General features: G+C 45.5%; 1 protein-coding gene across 1 annotated transcript in view; it reads right to left on the bottom strand.

Moving 5' to 3' along the window:
* Positions 1–17,712, bottom strand: part of LOC138288389 (vomeronasal type-2 receptor 26-like) — a gene marked incomplete at its 5' end in the record, with an annotated part of 512,420 nt that overhangs the window by 26,617 nt on the left and 468,091 nt on the right. The window contains 2 exons of the mRNA XM_069229953.1: positions 5,105–5,228; positions 6,558–6,794. Of these exons, the coding sequence (XP_069086054.1) occupies positions 5,105–5,228; positions 6,558–6,794 (361 nt within the window). The remainder of the gene's footprint in view (positions 1–5,104; positions 5,229–6,557; positions 6,795–17,712) is intronic.

The following is a 17,712-nucleotide window of genomic DNA, read 5'->3' as shown; positions in this document are numbered from 1 at the left end:
GGCCTTTCCCGCTGGGCCGGTGGGCGCTCCCTTGGTGGGTGCCCGCCAACCCAGCGGGAAAGTCTGAATGGCCTCCGCAGTCTTTTGACCGCGGAGCGGCCAATTGGCGGTTTCCGCTTGGCCGGCGGCACCCGCCGCCCGCCAATATTGGAATGACCCCCTCAGTTTTACTTTTGTCCCCACCATTGTCAGAAGACTTACCATCCTTCTTCTTGCCACCCTTGTCACCACCTGTATGAACTTTTCTGTCCACTCTTGTTCTGACCCATTTGTCTGCCTTCTTTCCCAATTCTTGGGGAGAGGTCAGATCTGAGTCCACTAGATATTGGTGCAACAAGTCAGACACACAGTTATTCAGAATATGCTCTCTCAGAATAAGATTATACAGGCTTTCATAGTCAGAAACTTTACTGACATGTAACCACCCCTCCAAGGCCTTCACTGAACAGTCAACAAAGTCTGTCCAGTCTTGTGAGGACTCTTTTCTGGTGCCTCTGAACTTAATCCTGTATTGTTCAGTGGTTAAACCAAATCCATCCAAGAGTGCATCCTTCAAATCTGCAAACTTGTTAGCATCACTTTCTCTAACAGTAAGGAGCCTATCCCTACCCTTTCCACTGAAAAATAGTCATAGGATAGCAGCCCACTGCCTTTGAGGGACCCCCGTACCATACAGTCCCTCTCAAGTGCAGCAAACCACTTGTTGATGTCATCCCCCTCCTTGTAAGGGGGGACTATCTTGTGCAGATTCCTGGAATCATGCTATCAAGAATACTGCTGCTGCCACCATGGGGTCCTAACCCCAATCTCCGTCTCTCCTTCTCCAGGTCTAGGGATTCCCTATCTAGAGCCAGCTGTTGCTGTTTAAGCTTCAGTCTGGTCTCTTCCACTCTCAACTTTTTGAGTTCCCTTTCTAACATGTTGTCTTCAGGGTGGGTGGGTTGGGAATGCTTGTACACAGAAGATAATTTGGAAACAACAGAGAGAGATATGTCCCTAACTGACTGGACTCTAACAACCTGGCCTCCAGGAATAAAAACACCCCTACTATGATGGGCGCTTCTATTACTACCAGCATTAGTAGGTGGTCTGCTATGGGGCAGATTTGGAACAGAACCCTCCCCACCTCCCTCAAAGTGATCCCCTGAGTCAGAATGGGAGCCATCTATTAACTTCTCATTTGAAGTGCCTGCTTGGGACTCATCATTCACAATAAGCATGTTATATAGAAACTCTTTTGTAGGGTTCTTTCCTGTCACTAAACCTCTATCTAAGCAGAGGCTCCTTAGGCTCTTGTAATTCAAATTGTTATAGGTAGTATTGACTATTTTAAGGTAGACTCTACATCAGACATGATAGAAGAAGGTTTAGACACAGTGAGAAGAAAGAAAAAGTTTCAGAACTCTTTAAAGAACAGAGAAATAAACTTTTTCTAACTTTTTGGAAACTTTTAGAAGTTTAGAGAAACTTTTCAGAACTTTGGAAAAAGTTTGGGAGAAGAAAAGCAAAACTTTTTGGTTAGGTGCACATACACTTAACATGTTTTGTATATTATTCTCTTATGAAAAGTACACAATGACAAAGTGGTAAGCAGTTACAAGTACTTATCCCACCGATGCACAATCAATGTAGGAGGCTGGCCTGGCTTGTAGTGGGTACCAGAGGTACTTACACCTTGTGCCAGGTCCAGTTATCCCTTATTAGTGTAGAAGAGGTATTTCTAGCAGCTTAGGCTGATAGAAGGTAGCTATGGCAAAGCAGCTTAGGCTGAACTAGGAGACATGCAAAGCTCCTAGTATACCACTTATATCATATAGCACAATATCATAAGAAAACACAATACTCAGAGTACTTTATTTTTATGACAATATGCCAAAAGTATCTCAGTGAGTACCCTCAGATAGAAAGTAAGTCATATACACAAGTTATGTGTACACAAACCCAAAACAGGTAAGTAATAGTAAAAAAAAGTAATGCAAACAGTGTAGAATTACAATAGGATGCAATAGGTGAACATAGGTCTAGGGGCAACACAATCCATATACTCCAAAAGTGGAATACGAATCACAAATGGACCCCAGACCTATATGCTTGTAGAGGGTCGCAGGGACTGTAAGAAAACAGTCAGGGTGTCCAAGATACCCCACCCCAAGACCCTGAAAAGTAGGAGTAAAGTACCCCTACTATCCCAAAAGAACACAATTGTCGTGATGGGGGACCAGTGACACCAGGACTAAAACAACATACATACAGTGAAATATGGGGGTAACATGCCAGGCAAGATGGTACTTTCCTACACCACCTAAAACCCTACTATGACAGGGCTGATCTCACCCTGCTCATGGCAACAGATGAGGAACAGGAAGAAGGGAGTGACCCTCTCCCAGATCTCTTTTCCACCACTCAAGCTGATGGCTTATTGGAGGGAGTGGTTTTAGCAGATTGTCTTACTGCTGAACAGAAAGACAACGGTGTCAATCTCCTAAGTCAGTTTTCTGAACTCTTTTCACTTATACCGAGTACTACTACTTGGTGTGAACATACAATTGATACTGGAGACAGCTTGCCTGTCAAAAGCAAAATTTATAGGCAGCCTGACCATGTCAGGGACTGCATTAAACAAGACGTGCAGAAAATGTTGGACTTAGGGGTGATTGAGCCTTCAGAAAGCCTCTGGGTTTCCCCAGTTGGTGTAGGAAAGTACCATCTTGCCTGGCATGTTACCCCCATATTAACTGTATGTATGTTGTTTTAGTCCTTGTGTCACTGGGACCCTGCCAGGCAGGGCCCCAATGCTCAGAGTATGTGCCCTGTATGCGTTCCCTGTGTGATGCCGAACTGTCTCACTGAGGCTCTGCTAACCAGAACCTCAGTGGTTATGCTCTCTCTGCTTTCCAAATTTGTCACTAACAGACTAGTGACTAAATTTACCAATTCACATTGGCATACTGGTACACCCATATAATTCCCTTGTGTATGGTACTGAGGTACCCAGGTTATTGGGGTTCCAGGAGATCCCTATGGGTTGCAGCATTTCTTTTGCCACCCATAGGGAGCTCTGACAATTCTTACACAGGCCTGCCACTGCAGCCTGCGTGAAATAACGTGCAAGTTATTTCACAGCCATTTACCACTGCACATAAGTAACTTATAAGTCACCTATATGTCTAACCTTCACCTGGTGAAGGTTGGGTGCCAAGTTACTTAGTGTGTGGTTACCGCCATGGTCATCCACCTCTTCTCCGCTCCGCCCGCCAGAGCGGAGACGACTGCTGGGCTGGAGATCTGGGTCTCCAGCCCGGCGGTCGTCACTATTCCGCCGGCGGTATTTGGACCTGGCTGACCGCCATGGTTTTCATGCGGTTTGGAACCGCCATGAAATCCATGGCGGTAAGCACTATCAGTGCCAGGGAATGCCTTCCCTGGCACTGATAGGGGTCTCCCCCACCCCCCATCCCGACTCCCCCCCTACACCCACCACCTCCCCTGCCACCCCCCAAAGGTGGCAGGACCCCCCCTCCCCACCCCTACCCCCAACATCAAATCACTCATACACAGCCAACACGCACGCAGGCACCACCAACACACAGACATGCACATCCACATTCAAACATACACGCACACATCCATACAGACATACCTACAGACATACACGCACTCATTCCCAAACACACAACACCCCCGCAAGCATACACGCACTCACACACCCCCTCTACATACACACACGCACACCCCCATGCACGCACACAACACACAACACCCCCCCACCCCCTTCCCCTAATGGACGATCAACTTACCTGGTCCATTGATCCTCCGGGGGGGGGACGGGATCCATGGGAGCTGTTCCGCCGACACCACACCGTCAACAGAACACCACCACGCCGAATCACAGGACGTGATTCGGTGGGTGGTGTTCTGTTGACGTGGAGGTGGAGCAACCTCCACTTCCCCGCCGACTGCCAGTATGGCTGTTCGCAGCTCTCCATCTGAAAAAGGAAGGAGGGCTGCCAACAGTCATAATACGCCGAGCGGAAAACCGACACCACTGGCGGTTTTCAGCACGGCGGTCCCTCAGCGGTCTTGACAAAAGACCGCCGATGTCAAAATGACCCCCATTGTCACTAAACTAAAGTACCTGTATTTTTAGTAATTCTGAGTATTGTGTTTTCTTATGATATTGTGCAATATGATATAAGTGGTATAGTAGGAGCTTTGCATGTCTCTAAGTTCAGTCTAAGCTGCTTTGCCATAGCTACCTCTAACAGCCTAAGCTGCTAGAAACACCTCTTCTACACTAATAAGGGACAACTGGACCTGGCACAAGGTGTAAGTACCACAAGATACCCACTATAAGCCAGGCCAGCCTCCTACACTATAGAATTATATGGGTGTTCCAGTGTGCCAATGAGAATTGGTGAAATTAGTCACTAGCCTGCAGTGACAATTTTAAAAGCAGAGAGAGCATAACCACTGAGGTTCTGGTTAGCAGAGCCTCAGTGATACAGTTAGCCACCACACAGGGAACACATACAGTGCACAACTCATGAGCACTGGGGTCCTGGCTAGCAATATCCCTGTGATACCAGGGGAAAAACAACCATACATACAGTGAAAATGAGGGTAACACGCCAGGTAAGATGGTACTTTCCTACAGATATTACTTATATTATAAGCGCTATTACTTATATTATAATATTATGATACAATTACTATAAGTAATAAGACATATAACTAAATGTGATATTTGTTATAAGTGCTATTACTTATATTATGATATTATGATACAATTACTATAAGTGATAATACTTATATAACTATATGTGATATTTCTTATATTGTAAGTAATATTACTTATATTATAATGTTATGATACTATTATTATAAGTAATATTAAATTACATGTAAAATAACTGTGTGTTTAAAGAAGAAATGCAGGGTGCAGATGTTACATTGAGCATACTATATTAACCGTTTTTTTGTTTTATCACATCTTATTGGTGGTTTTATGTTGCAGGCACTATTCATCTTCTGACATCCAGAACAATTTTACCAGTATTTAACATCTATCTAATGTGAGGCTTTAGGAAGCCAGTTTTTCACATACCGGTCCTGTTGGAAAACTCCCCATCGGCACAGGGCACACAGTAAAAGCAGCAGACAGGCTTCCCTTCTCTTGGAGCTTTGCGGGACCCTGGGAGGCAGCTCTCACTGCAGACCGAGCGAGAAGCCTGTGAAGTGAAGTAGAATCAAGGAGAAACTGTGCTTAATTTGTTCAGTGGTTGCACACAATGCATACTTCACCACAAGCATTTGTTTAGTCACAAAATAGTAAAATAGGCTTTTTAGATTACTTGATTTTTTGATTGATTTTTAGTATGCTTTGCAAAGATTTGGAGAATATGAACATCATTGAGTGTCATCAATTGAATATTCATTGTTTGGCTGAAACCTCAGATATGTATGTCTTAAAATGTAGTTTATAGGGCAAAATATGCTAATATTTAAAATAGGGTCTATGCAGCAATGCATATGTTATAAGTCAAATTTAATTTAATTTCTCATTGTAAGGAAGCCAAACACAAATTCTAGCATGTGCTTTTATTTGGACTACACTACATTTAACAAGACATATTTAAAGAAAGAAAATACATGCAATGTGGACAGTATACGATTGTGCAATGTTAATTTTCACACATCGTGAGGAATCATTGAAGATAGTTGCATCAAGAAAGGGCCTGCAAGGGTAAGCTGTAGATATATTCGTAAGTTGAGAGTGAACTCAATTCTTGCCCACTCATAAGCCAATGAAAGCTGCCCAGAGATGCTCTTATGACTGATGCACCAGTGACTGCAGTTAAGATAACAACTTGGGGCCTGATTTAAAACTTGGTGGATGGGTTACTCGGTCACAATGGTGACACATATCTCATCTGTTGAAATCTAAACCCTAGGGGACAGAATGAGGTTGCGATTTTGGCTGACGGGATATCTGTCACCGTTGTGATGAATGCAGCACACATAGAAAGAGGAACTAACGAAAAGAAAAATAAATACTTCTCCTCGTTACATGCCCCCTTAAAAAGTGTGTCTTTTTGGCGCTTTCATTGCTCTTCGACTTCGGGGAAATCAGGGACTACGTCAAAAACCACTTGATTTGTGTGAGAACACCCATTCAACCCCCATGAAACGCCTTCTCGGGGGCAGAGTAAGGCAACATAGTGATTTCAGCTGTTTCTCTACTTCAGATTTTTGCTGCCACTCATGGCCACGCAAAGTGACCTTGCATGGCTTCATAAATCTCTATTTTATGTTGTTTCGCACTTGCATTACAATGTGTGGTGCAAGTGTGACACAACGGGGTTCATAAATATGCCCCTTAGCGCCTAGACGCAACGTGCTTAGCAGTGTGTGTTCCGCAGCTTACTGCTCTCTTTAAACTTTAGAAGTGGAGCAATGCTTCTCACCGGATGGAACATTAGTTGATTTCAAGTTAAAATAGCTGAAGTTGGTCCCACCTGACTGCCATTAGTTGAATGTCTGAAGAACATTAGACTGACCTGATTCTTCTGGTCACCACTAACATGCCACGTAATGGCGCTCTCGTTGATGATAAGTTGCTGTCCTGGTTGTGCTGTGAGATCTAAATGTCCAACCTTAATAACTTTCAAGACAAGGTAGCTTTTGTAAGCCCAGTTTAGAATGTCATACTTTGCTGGTACTTGCCCTTTGTCATCGAAAAAAATGTCATGCCCAGAAGAAGTCTTAAAATGTATCTTCTGGAGAAACCTGTTCACCTGAAACACAAAACACAAGCTCAGTGGGTTAAATTCAGCACTAACAGTGCGGCATCCCATTTTTGTTTATAATTGAGACCAAAATAAAGGATGACAACCACATTCAGTCGCAAATTCCAGAACATACCCAAGTTGTTTAGTTACTAATACTTTACACCTAACTGAGACTGTAAGAAAGGCACTCCTAAAAACTGTAAATAGACACGGTCATATCTTCGCAAAACAGATGAATAGCTCAGACTCCTACATCTCAGCATCCTTGGATCAAGGAATGAACTTATGTCCAGCCATCAAACAATATTCATTAAGAATGCATAATTCTCATTCCAAAACGTAGATGCAAAAAGCTAAATCCATGTTGATGGTTTCATTCTTTGGGCTGTATTCTAAGTCACTCTGAGCAAGATTACCTCAATGAAACAAAAGACCAGTTGAATGTAGCTTAAGGCTTTCCATTTCTTAATAGCAATTTAATATTAGTAAATCGCAAACTGCTTTGTACAACAGAGTGTTTAACACTGTTTGCAATTCCCAAATGGGTCGCAAGACACCTGCCTCATTAATAATCATGAGGCACGTCGCAATTTGTGACCCATTTGGGAATAGCCACCATCACTGGGATGGTGGTCTGCTGGGGTCAGCGACCACCATGTCTATGATTGTTCTAAAATAAGGCAATCTTTTTTTTGTAATACAGCCCATTTCTCTTACAGGAAAATGGGATGCATTAAATAAAGAAAAATGAAAAGTTTTCACTTGTTTTTTTTAAGAGCAGTCAGTGGTCCATTAAAAAATGTTTGCACCCCCATTCGCAAAGGGGAAGGCTCCCTTGAGGTTCTTTTTCTGTTTGCGAATAGCTTACCACCCACATGACGTTGGTGGTAACTGCGAATGTTTTGCGACCGTATTCCGGGTCACAAAATATTCCCAGACACCAGTGCAACATGAAATGAGGAAGGGACACCTTTGGCACACCCCTTCCTAGTAGCGAGTCAGAAACCCTATTTTATGACTCGGTAATTAGTTACGGATTTGCAATATAGGGGTGGTACCTGCCAAAAAGGATTATACCGGTCGCAAACAGAAACATTGCTTCATATATCTGGCCCAAAACACTGCATGAATTAGAGTGTGTAGATTTTTCCACACAAAGCTTTTTTGCTGTGGGAGAACAATAACCCATTCTCCAGCCTTTAATTGTGGATGGAAAATACACAAGGCTTTAGTTCCAGGAACACCTAACCCTCATTTCCTGATTTTTGTAACTGGGGGAGAATCCAATGCCCCGTCAGAAAACATCTTTCTTCTTCCCTTTTAGCCCCCAACTCAACTCCCAGTCCCACCTACAGGTCACCATATATGTTTATCACTTGCTTAAAAAAAAGATGGCAAACATGTACATTAAGTACCCACTGAATTGTGAATTCTGAATGTATTTATAACCAGAAGAAATTGTCTGGTGTTACGATTCCCCTGGATATAGTTACATGAGATTTTACCATTACCCCAGTTTAATACAAGTTGTAATCAAGCTTTTTGGTTGCAGAGCCCATGTTTTGTCCAACTGAATTGAAATCTTTTAGGGTCCAGTTGGCTACCAAGACATCAGAGAGAAATTATTGGTTAACATACAAACCAAAGATTTAGGGTCTGATTATGAGCTTTGCGGTTTTGGTACTGCCTACGTTGCGGTGGAGGAATCACTGTTGCACCGTTGGCGGGCTGCCCACCGTATGACGAAGCATCTGGGTACATAGACGGAAGACCCCGGCAGTCCCGCCGCCAGGAGAGGTTGACCGCAGTGGCCACAGGATAGGCCAATGCATCTGTCAGAGGGCAGACCACCAGTGTTACCGCCGGCCCAATCAGGAAATGCCTTACCATTGACGTAACTGTGGGGGTCCACAGCCACACCTGAGTTGGCAGAAAGGGAGGGATATAAGACTGAAACTCACCTGTTCACGGGTACACACATCCTATTCCACATTGATGCCGATCGTACACCTCATGCCACTGCTGTTCCTTCTTGGTGACATCCAAAATGGACATCATCATGTACGCAACAAATGGTAAGCTAAACTCATACTTGTTCCCATCAACTCCTCAGCAAATTGAGGACCTGCCAATGACCTGGCAAGGGGTTTGTGGTCCCTGGGCCAAATATATGTTGTGGGCACCTGCGCAGAACTGTACCCAATGTAAAATCCAATGACAGCTCCATGATGCTTTTTTTGGTCTTGTCACTGACACTGCACAGGCACATTCATCAACATGTGTGCACATCTCAGAATTACAGATAGTGATGTGTGCATCAAATTGTGTTACACAACATCACATCCTCATCAATTACACACCTATTTATCTCTGTAACACCCTCACATTGTTCATATGCTAGGTCCTGGTGTGATATCAAATATATATCTGTATGGACCTGTCATGAAACTGAAACACACCTTGTAGGAGGCTAGTCTGGTTTGTAGTGGGTACCTGAGGTACTTACACCTTATACCAGGTCCAGTTGTCCCTTATTAGTGAAATGTAGGCAGTGTCTAGAAGCCATGCTCTCTATGGGTAGTGTGGATGAGCACCCAAGGCCTAACTAGGAGACATGCAAAACTCATGCAATACCACTGTAGTCACACACTACTCACACACATGAAAGAAATACTGTGTTACAAAATAAAGGTACTTCATTTAGGTGACACAAATACCAAAAATACCTTAGAGACTAAACTCCCTTAGGAGGTAAGTAATACACTTATTATATACGCTAGTATACATAAATAGTCATAGGAATGCTTAGAAAACAGTGCAATTACCGTAGAATACAAAAGGTAGAAATGGACCAAGAGGGAACACAGACCATATGCTAAGAAAGTGGAATGCAAATGTCGGTTTCCCACCTAGGCAAGTGTAGTGTGTAGAGGGGAGCTGGGAGTACTAGAAAACCCCAACGGTAAGTACTAGAAACAACCCCAGAAAAGTAGGAGTAAAGTATAAGAAATTTCCCAAGAACACACAAAAACAACAATCAGGATTATGGAAGACCCAGAAGAGACTGCAAGACACCAGCAGTAGATTCCTGGACCTGAAAACCTGTGGAAGAAGGGGACCAAGTCCAAGAAGCACAGAAGAGTCCAGGAAGAAAAGGAGCCCCTGCTATCCTGGATGAAGGTGCAAAAGAGGAACCACTGTTGAAGAACAGTCAGGATTACACCCAAGAAGACGGATTTGGGTTTCTGGTTGGTGCACCTGATGTCCCATGCTGGATGGAATATTGCAGTATGGTTTGCATCACTGAAGTCGACCCACCAGCTGTGGAACATGAAAGTCTTGTGGTTAGGAGAAAATGGCGCTGCCCGGGACCAGGAAGGAACAGGTGGACTCTACCTATGTGGGCAAGTCAAAGAAGGTTCTCTGTGACTCAGAGAGACCACAGAAGCCCAGGCAGGACGCACAGGAGTCCCACAGCACAGGAAAAGGATTTGCAGAAGAGGCCCATGCAGCACAACAACAAAGGCTCCCACGACGCCGTAGAACCACTCAGGAAGCTGTGCGTCGCAGGATAAGGAGCAGAGGGCCTGGATTTGCAGATGCATGAAGAACTTTGTGGAAGTGTGCAAACAAGCCTTGATAGCTGATAAACATGCAGTGCAAGGGGTACTGTGTTGCGTGGGGAGCCAAGTTCTTACCTCCACCAAAGTTGCACAGCTGGACGAGAGGAACATCAGGACCACTTCAGTCCACCACCCATGTTGCAGGATCCACGCAGGTCCACTGGAGAAAAGATCCACACCATTAGTCGTCAATGCTGAGGGTGCCTGCAGAAGCAGGGGGTGACTCCTTCACCCCAAGGAAAATTCCTTCGGTTTTCCTGTGCAGGTTGAAGACAGGCTGTCCTCTGAGGATGCACGACCAGGAAAACAGTTGCAGTTGCTGGCAGGAGCTGAAGATACAAAGTTGCAGAAGTCATCTTGGCCTGTTTGTTGCAGTTTGTAGAGTTCCTGAAGGTTCCAGATACAGTTTCTTCAGTCAGAAGTTAAAGTACAGGATGCAGAGGATTCCTGGTGGAGTCTTGCAATCCGAATCTGAGGAAACAGTCAGGAGAGAGACCCTAAATAGCCCTGAGAGGGGAGCAGGTCAGTGAACTGAGTGTCCACAAATCAGGAGGGGGCTCTAACGTCACCTGCCTATCCCGGCCACTCAGATGCTCCCAGAGTGCCCTGCCCATCTGGAAATCAAGGTCGCAGATGTTGGAAAATGGGTTATTGGTAAGGGCAGGCAGGTACTGTGAGAAAGTAGCCTCTTTCTAGCCTTGTTACCCCCACTTTTGGCCTGTTTGTGAGTATATGTCAGGGTGTTTTCACTGTCTCACTGGGATCCTGCTAGCCAGGGCCCAGTGCTCATAGTGAAAACTCTATGTTGTCAGTATGTTTGTTATGTGTCACTGGGACCCTGCTAGCCAGGACCCCAGTGCTCATAAGTTTGTGGCCTATATCTATGTGTTCCCTGTGTGATGCCTAACTGTCTCACTGAGGCTCGGCTAACCAGAACCTCAGTGGTTATGCGCTCTCTTTACAAATTGTCACTAACAGGCTAGTGACCAATTTCACCAATTCACATTGGCATACTGGAACACCCTTATAATTCCCTAGTATATGGTAATAAGGTACCCAGGGTAATGGGGTTCCAGGAGATCCCTATGGGCTGCAGCATTTCTTTTGCCACCCATAGGGAGCTCTGACAATTCTTACACAGGCCTGCCAGTGCAGCCTGAGTGAAATAACATCCATGTTATTTCACAGCCATTTACCACTGCACATAAGTAACTTATAAGTCACCTATATGTCTAACCTTCACCTGGTGAAGGTTGGGTGCAAAGTTACTTAGTGTGTGGGCACCCTGGCACTAGCCAAGGTGCCCCCACATCGTTCAGGGCAAATTACCCGGACTTTGTGAGTGCGGGGACACCATTACACGCGTGCATTATACATAGGTCACTACCTATGAATAGCGTCACAATGGCGACTCCGAGCATGGCCATGTAACATGTCTAAGATCATGGAATTGTCACCCCAATGCCATTCTGGTATTGGGGAGACAATTCCATGATCCCCCGGGTCTCTAGCACAGAACCCGGATACTGCCAAACTACCTTTCCGGGGTCTCCACTGCAGCTGCTGCTGCTGCTGCCAACCCCTCAGACAGGTTTCTGCCCCCCTGGGGTCCAGGCAGCCCTGGCCCAGGAAGGCAGAACAGAGGATTTCCTCTGAGAGAGGGTGTATACCCTCTCCCTTTGGAAATAGGTGTGATGGCTGGGGAGGAGTAGCCTTCCCCAGCCTCTGAAAATGCTTTGATGGGCACAGGTGCTGCCCATCTCTGCATAAGCCAGTCTACACCGGTTCAGGGATCCCCCAGCCCTGCTCTGGCGCGAAACTGGACAAAGGAAAGGGAAGTGACCACTCCCCTGACCTGCACCTCCCAGGGGAGGTGCCCAGAGCTCCTCCAGTGTATCCCAGACCTCTGCCATCTTGGAAACAGAGGTGTTTGTGGCACACTGGACTGCTCTGAGTGGCCTGTGCCAGCAGGTGACGTTAGAGGCTCCTTCTGATAGGCTCTTACCTCTCTTGGTAGCCAATCCTCCTTCCTTGGTAGCCAAACCTCCTTTTCTGGCTATATAGGGTCTCTGTTTTGGAGAATTCTGCAGATAACGAATGCAAGAGCTCACCAGAGTTCCTCTGCATCTCCCTCTTCACCTTCTGCCAAAGGATCGACCGCTGACTGCTCAGGACGCCTGCAAAACCGCAACAAAGTAGCAAGACGACTACTAGCAACCTTGTATCGCTTAATCCTGCTGGCTTTCTCAACTGTTTCCAGGTGGTGGATGCTCTGGGGGTAGCCTTTCTCCTCTCTGCACCAGGAGCTCTGAAGAAATCTCCTGTGGGTCGACGGAATCTTCCCCCTGCAACCACAGGCACCAAAAGACTGCATCACTGGTTCTCTGGGTCCCCTCTCAGCATGACAAGCTTGGTCCCTGGAGCTCAGCAACTCTGTCCAAGTGACTCCACAGTCCAGTGACTCTTCAGTCCAAGTTTGGTGGAGGTAAGTCCTTGCCTTCCCACTCTAGACTGCATTGCTAAATACCGTGTGATTTGCAGCTGCTCCGGCTCCTGTGCACTCTTCCAGGATTTCCTTTGTGCACAGCCAAGCCTGGTTCTCCGACACTCCTTCCTGCAGTGCACAACCTTCTGAGTTGTCCTCCGGCGTCATGGGACTCCCTTTTGTGACTTTGGGTGGACTCCGGTTCACTTTTGTTCCAAGTGCCTGTTCAGGTACTTTTGCGGGTGCTGCCTACTTCTGTGAGGGCTCCTGGAGTTGATGGGCGTCCCCTCTGTCTCCTCTTCCAAGTGGCGACATCCTGGTCCCTCCTGGGCCACAGCAGCACCCAAAAACCTCTACCGCGACCCTTGCAGCTAGCAAGGCTTGTTTGCGGTCTTTCTGCGTGGGAACACCTCTGCAAGCTTCATCGCGATAAGGGACACCCATCCTCCCAAGGAGAAGTTCCTAGCTCTCTTCTTTCTTGCAGAACTCTATGCTTCTTCCAACAGGTGGCGGCTTCCTTGCACCCCCAGCTGGCATTTCCTGTGCTCCTGCCCACTCTCGACACTGTTGTGACTATTGGACTTGGTCCCCTTTTTTTACAGGTACCCAGGTCCAGAAATCCACTGTTGTTGCATTGCTGGTGGTTGTTCTTCTTGCAGAATCCCCCTATCACGACTTCTGTGCTCTCTGGGGGTAGTAGGTGCACTTTACACCTACCTTTCAGGGTCTTGGGGTGGGCTATTTTTCTAACCCTCACTGTTTTCTTACAGTCCCAGCAACCCTCTACAAGCTCACATATTTTTGAGGTCCATTCGTGGTTCGCATTCCATTTTTGGAGTATATGGTTTGTGTTGTCCCCATACCCATGTGCTCCTAATGCTATCTACTGTGATTTTACACTGCTTGATTTACTTTTCTTGCTATTACCTGCCAAATTTTGGGTTTGTGTACATATATCTTGTGTATATAACTTATCCTCATAGTGAGGGTACTCACTGAGATACTTTTGGCATATTGTCATAAAAATAAAGTACCTTTAATTTTAGTACTTCTTTGTATTGTGTTTTCTTATGATATTGTGCATATGACACCATTGGTATAGTAGGAGCTTTACATGTCTCCTATTTCAGCCGAAGCTGCTTTGCCATAGCTACCTTCTATCAGCCTTAGCTGTTAGAAACACCTCTTCTACACTAGTCAGGGATAACTGGACCTGGCACAAGGTGTAAGCACCTCTGGTACCCACTAAAAGCCAGGCCAGCCTCCTACATTGGTTATGCAGCAGTGGCACAAGAACTTGTAACTACTTACCACTTTGTCATTGTGTACCTTTCATAAGAAAATAATATACAAAACAGTTTAGTGTATGTACACCTAACCAAAAAGTTTTGATTTTCTCCTCTTAAACTTTTTACAAAGTTCTGAAAAGTATTCTAAATCTTTTAAAAGTTTCTAAAAAGTTAGAAAAAGCTTTTTTCTCTGTTCTTTAAAACTTCTGAAACGTTTTCTTCCTTCTCACTATTTCTAAACCTTTTACTATCATGTCTGTAGAAGACTCTACTCTTAAAATGGTCAATACTACTTCTAACAATTTAAATTACAAGAGCCTAAGGAGTCTCTGCTTAGATAGAGGTTTAGTGATAGGAAAGAACCCTACAAAAAAGTTTCTATATAACATGCTTATTGTGAATAATGAGTCCCAAACCGGCACATCAAATGAGAAGTTAATAGAAGGTTCTCATTCTGACTCAGGAGATCTCCTTGAGGGAGGGTGGGAGGGTTCTGAACCAGATCTCCCCCCCTAGCAGAACACCTAGTAATGTTGGTAGTAGTGGAGGTTCACATTACAGTAGGGAAGTCTTTATTCCTAGAAGCCAAGTTGCTAGGGTTCAGTCAGTTAGGGACATATCCCCCTCTTTTGTTTCAAACTTGTCTTCTGTGTCCAAGCATTCCCAACCAACCCACCCTGAGGATAACTTGTTAGAAAGGGAACTCAAAAAGTTGAGGATTGAAGAGGCCAGACTGAAGCTTGAACAGCAACAGCTGGCCATAGATAGGGAATCCCTAGACATTGAGAAGAAGAGACAGAGGTTGGGGTTAGGACCCCATGGTGGCAGCATCAGTATTCCTGATAATAATCCTGTTAGAGAGCATGATTCCAGGAATCTGCAGAAGATAGTCCCCCCTTACAAGGAGGGGGATGACATCAACAAGTGGTTTGCTACACTTGAGAGGGTCTGTATGGTACAGGGGGCCCCTCAAAGGCAGTAGGCTGCTATATTGTGGCTATCTTTCACTGGAAAGGGTAGGGATAGGCTCCTTACTGTTAGAGAAAGTGATGCTAACAATTTAGCAGTTTTGAAGGATGCACTCTTGGATGGATTTGGCTTAACCACTGAACAATACACAATTAAGTTCAGAGACACCAGAAAAGAGTCCTCACAAGACTGGATAGACTTTGTTCACTGTCCAGTGAAGGCCTTAGAAGGGTGATTACATGGCAGTAAAGTTTCTGACTATGAAAGCCTGTATAATCTTATTCTGAGAGAGCATATTCTGAATAACTGTGTGTCTGACTTGTTACACCAATATCTAGTGGACTCAGATCTGACCTCTCCCCAAGAATTGGGAAAGAAGGCAGACAATGGGTCAGAACAAGAGTAAACAGAAAAGTTCATATGGGGTGACGAGGATGGCAAGAAGAAGGATGGTAAGTCTTCTGACAAGGGTGGGGACAAAAATAAAAATGAGTCTTCATCAGGCCCACAAAAATCCTCTGGTGGGGGTGGTGGGTCCAAATCCTCTTCAAATCAACCTAAAAAGCCTTGGTGTTATTTGTGTAAAGTCAAAGGCCATTGGACAACTGATGCCAGTATTCCAAAGAAAAACACCAAACCTCCCACTACCACAACCCCTACTGCAAATTCTAGTGCCCCTAGTAATAGCAGTGGTGGTGGGAGCAAACCTACTAACAGCCAATCAAGGGAGTAGCTGGGCTCACTTTTGGTAACTTAGTTGGGGTTGGCCTTGTTAGGGAGACCACAGAGGCTGTGTTAGTCTCTGAAGGTGCTATTGATTAGGCCACCTTGGTTGCTTTTCCCCTTAATATGGATAAGTACAAGCAACTTCCCCTAATAAATGGTGTTGAGGTTCAGGCCTACAGGGACACAGGTGCCAGTGTTACCATGGTGATAGAGAAACTGATGCACCCTGAACAACACCTACTTGGTCAGCAGGACCAAGTGACAGACGCTCATAACAACACTCTTAGCCACCCCATGGCTGTTGTGAATCTCAACTGGGGGGGGGGGGGATTACTGGTCCAAAGAAAGTTGTGGTTGCCTCAGATTTACCTGTAGACTGTCTACTAGGGAACGATTTAGAGACATCAGCTTGGGCAGAAGTGGAGTTGGAGGCTCATGCAGCAATGCTGGGCATTCCTGGGCATATTTATGCTTTTCCAAGGGCTCAGGCCAAAAAGCAAAAAGGACAGGGAAACTTGGAACCTGGAACAATGGACCAAGTGCTCCCTAAAGCTAGGGGTAGCAAGGGTAAATCCCTACCCACTATCCCTCCCTCTACAGATGATTCTCCTTCAGAGGAAGAAGAATTTCCTCCCTCTGCAGAACCTTCACCAGATGAGCTGGCAACAGACACTGCTGAGCTTTTGGTTGAAGGGGGACCTGCCAGGGAAGAGCTGAGTGTGGCACAGCAAATCTGTCCCCATTAGAGTGTCTCAGATAGCAAGCTGTCAAACAGCAAAATGGGTATGTCAGTGACTCATATAGAGTTTAGTGGGAGGACAACCTCTTGTACACCGAGGCAAGGGACCCAAAACCTGGAGCAGCCAGGAGACTGGTCATTGCCCTGCAGTACAGCGAGTTCTCCTAACTCTTTCACAGGACATTCCTTTGGCTGGGCATTTGGGCCAGATAAAAACATGGGAAAGGCTTCTCCCCCTGTTTCACTGGCCTAGGATGTCAGAGAACACTAAAGATTGTTGAAAGTCTTGTGTGACCTGCCTAGGCAGTGGCAAGACTGGTGGCACAACAAAGGCTCCCCTTATTCCACTACCTGTGGTTGGGGTCCTTTTTGAAAGGGTAGGGTTGACATAGTTGGCCCCCTTGACCCTCCTACTGCTTCAGGCAATAGGTTTATCTTGGTTGTTATGGACCATGCCACAAGATATCCTGAAGCAATTCCTCTAAGGACCACTACAGATCCTACAGTGGCAATGGCCCTTCTGGGAATCTTTTCCAGGGTGGGTTTCCCTAAAGAGGTTGTATCAGACAGGGGTAGCAACTTTATGTCTGCATACTTGAAAGCTATGTGGAGGGAATGTGGTGTAACCTACAAATTCACCACTCCTTATCATCCACAGACTAATGGACTGGTAGAGAGGTTTAATAAAACTCTCAAAGGTATGAGAATGGGACTCCCTGAAAAACTTCGTAGGAGTTGGGATGTCCTGGTACCTTGCCTCCATTTTGCTTACAGGGAGGTACCCCAGAAAGGAGTGGGCGTCAGCCCCTTTGAACACCTCTTTGGACACCCTGTAAGAGGTCCACTAACACTTGTAAAGGAGGGTTGGGAACAACCTTTAAAAGCTCCTAAGCAAGACATAGTGGACTATGTACTTGGCCTAAGATCCAGAATGGCTGAGTATATGAAAAAGGCCAGTAAAAACATTCAGGCCAGCCAAGAGCTCCAAAAGCAATGGCATGACCAGAAGGCTGTTCTGATTCAGTACCAACCAGGGCAGAAAGTGTGGGTCTTGGAGCCTGTGGCCCCAAGAGCACTCCAAGACAAATGGAGT

Source organism: Pleurodeles waltl, chromosome 4_1, assembly GCF_031143425.1.
Source record: "Pleurodeles waltl isolate 20211129_DDA chromosome 4_1, aPleWal1.hap1.20221129, whole genome shotgun sequence".
Taxonomy (NCBI): Eukaryota; Metazoa; Chordata; class Amphibia; order Caudata; family Salamandridae; genus Pleurodeles; species Pleurodeles waltl.
This window is presented reverse-complemented; position numbering and strand designations above follow the sequence as displayed.